The 2,195-nt window shown below is 35.5% G+C and overlaps 1 protein-coding gene across 1 annotated transcript in view; it reads left to right on the top strand.

Moving 5' to 3' along the window:
* The window catches only part of LOC106879780 (baculoviral IAP repeat-containing protein 7), a gene marked incomplete at its 3' end in the record, with an annotated part of 22,979 nt that overhangs the window by 5,899 nt on the left and 14,885 nt on the right, over window positions 1–2,195 (top strand). Inside the window, exon 2 of the mRNA XM_052965861.1 lies at window positions 1,003–2,023. Within this exon, the coding sequence (XP_052821821.1) occupies window positions 1,045–2,023 (979 nt within the window). The remainder of the gene's footprint in view (window positions 1–1,002; window positions 2,024–2,195) is intronic.

The raw sequence follows: 2,195 nt of genomic DNA on the forward strand, positions 1-2,195 counted from the left end.
TATATATATAATATATATATATATATATATATAATATGTATATGTTATATATATAATATGTATATCATAATCATCATCGTTTAATGTCTGCTTTCCATGCTGGCATGGGTTGGACGGTTTGACTGAGGAATGGTGATCCAGAGGCTGCACCAGGCTCCAATCTAATTTGGCAAAGTTTCTACAGCTGGATGCCCTTCTTCCAAACGCCAACCACTCCAAGAGTGTAGTGGGTGCTTTTACGTGACACTGCCATGAGGGCCAGCCAGGTGGTTCTGGCATTGACCATGCCCAAAAGGTGTGTTTTACATGCTACCTGCATGAGAGCCAGTCTGGCAGCACTGGCAACTACCACGCTCAAATGTTTTTCACGTGCCACTGGCACATGTGCCAGTAGGGCAACTCTAGCAATGATCACACTTGAATGGTGCTTTTATATATAATATGTGTATGTCTGTATGGTAAGTAGCTTGCTTATGAACCACATGGTTCCGGGTGCAGTCCCACTGCATGGCACTTTGGGCAAGTGTTTTCTATAGCCTCGGGCCGACCAAAGCCTTGTGAGTGGATTTAGTAGAAAGAAACTGAAAGAAGCCCATTGTATATATGTATATGTATATATATGTGTGTGTGTTTGTGTGTATATGTTTGTCCGTCCAACATTGCTTGACAACCGCTGCTAGTGTGTTTACATCCCCGTAACTTAGCGGTTTGGCAAAAGAACCGATAGAATAAGTACTAGGCTTACAAAGAATAAGTCCTGGGGTCGATTTGCTGTACTGTTTACCAACTTGTATCAACATAATGCAATGGAGGTTAAACTAACCAAGATGACAACAGAAAATGAAGTAAAAATATTTAATCACATAAGCCTTAATACTTTCAGCTTGATTAGTCTTGTAAATCATTTATATATTTTCTTTGTACATCTCTTTTCACCTTGTAGACTATACAATTTCATGCAGAAAAAAAATTCATATATTTTTTATATTTTCGTCTTTTCAGTCACTGGATATAACTAATAATTAATAATACTGACAGAAAACAATGGAAAATCTGAAGACAACATCAGGGGACCTATGTTATGAAATAGGAAGATTGTCGACATTCTCTGAAGATATTCAACAAAAACTAACAGTTACAGAGGTTGCTGCAAATGGTTATCATTATGATAGCACAGAAGGGAAAATAATGTGCTATTTCTGTGAACCTGTGCTGGAATTTTCAGATTCCAATTTTAAACATAAATATTTGTGTAAACATAAAGTTGACAGTTCTTCAGTTTATTTACATGGTGATACAGATATTGAAAATGCTGCAGCTTTTAATGTCCAAAACACTGAACAAGAAACTGAGGCTGTAGTAACAACTAGTACTGAAAAAGTTATTAATTCAAATAAAAATGAAATGCTTGATATGCAAAAAAGACTGGATTCCTTTAAAAATTGGAACAAAAGCGTGCCAGTAACACCCACAGATCTTGCCAAGAATGGATTTTATTACCGAGGTTATGGAGATGCTGTTAAATGTGCATACTGCTCTGTCCACCTGCGCAACTGGAAAGAAAATGATAATGTCCATGACGAACATACACGTTTTAGTTCGAAATGTCCAAATTTAGAATCTTTTTTGAAAACGGGATTAAAATCTGAACTGAATCGGATAAAAAGTTTTGTCAAGTGGACGACATCTTACCCATTAAAAGCTAAAGATTTGGCAGCTAATGGATTCTACTACAAGGGGCCTGCAGATAATGTCTGTTGTATATTTTGCAAATGTGAAATCAAAAATTGGAAAGCTAATGATAATATTAAAGAAAAACATAGGTCAATTTCTCCGAACTGCCCTTTCTTGTGTGAGAAATTGGTAGGTAACGTACCAATACCAAATCAGAGTAATAAATTTGACTCTCCAAAACATCCACATTTTGCCTCATTAAGTGAACGTCTTAAAACATTTTCTTCATGGCCAGAGATTAAAAATCAAAAACCTGAATCTTTAGCAGATGCTGGGTTCTTTCATAATGGTAAATATATACAATATTTATTTATATATATATATATATATCTTTGGTTACTCTCTTTAGTATTATTTCCAATTTCCATGCCTGCATGTATAGCATGGTTTTGAAAATTGGTTCTTTACATATTGTTAGAGACAGCTGAGTAAACTAAGGTAAGCAAAGAAAATATGCCCTA

Source organism: Octopus bimaculoides, chromosome 2 (assembly GCF_001194135.2).
Source record: "Octopus bimaculoides isolate UCB-OBI-ISO-001 chromosome 2, ASM119413v2, whole genome shotgun sequence".
NCBI classification, from domain to species: Eukaryota; Metazoa; Mollusca; class Cephalopoda; order Octopoda; family Octopodidae; genus Octopus; species Octopus bimaculoides.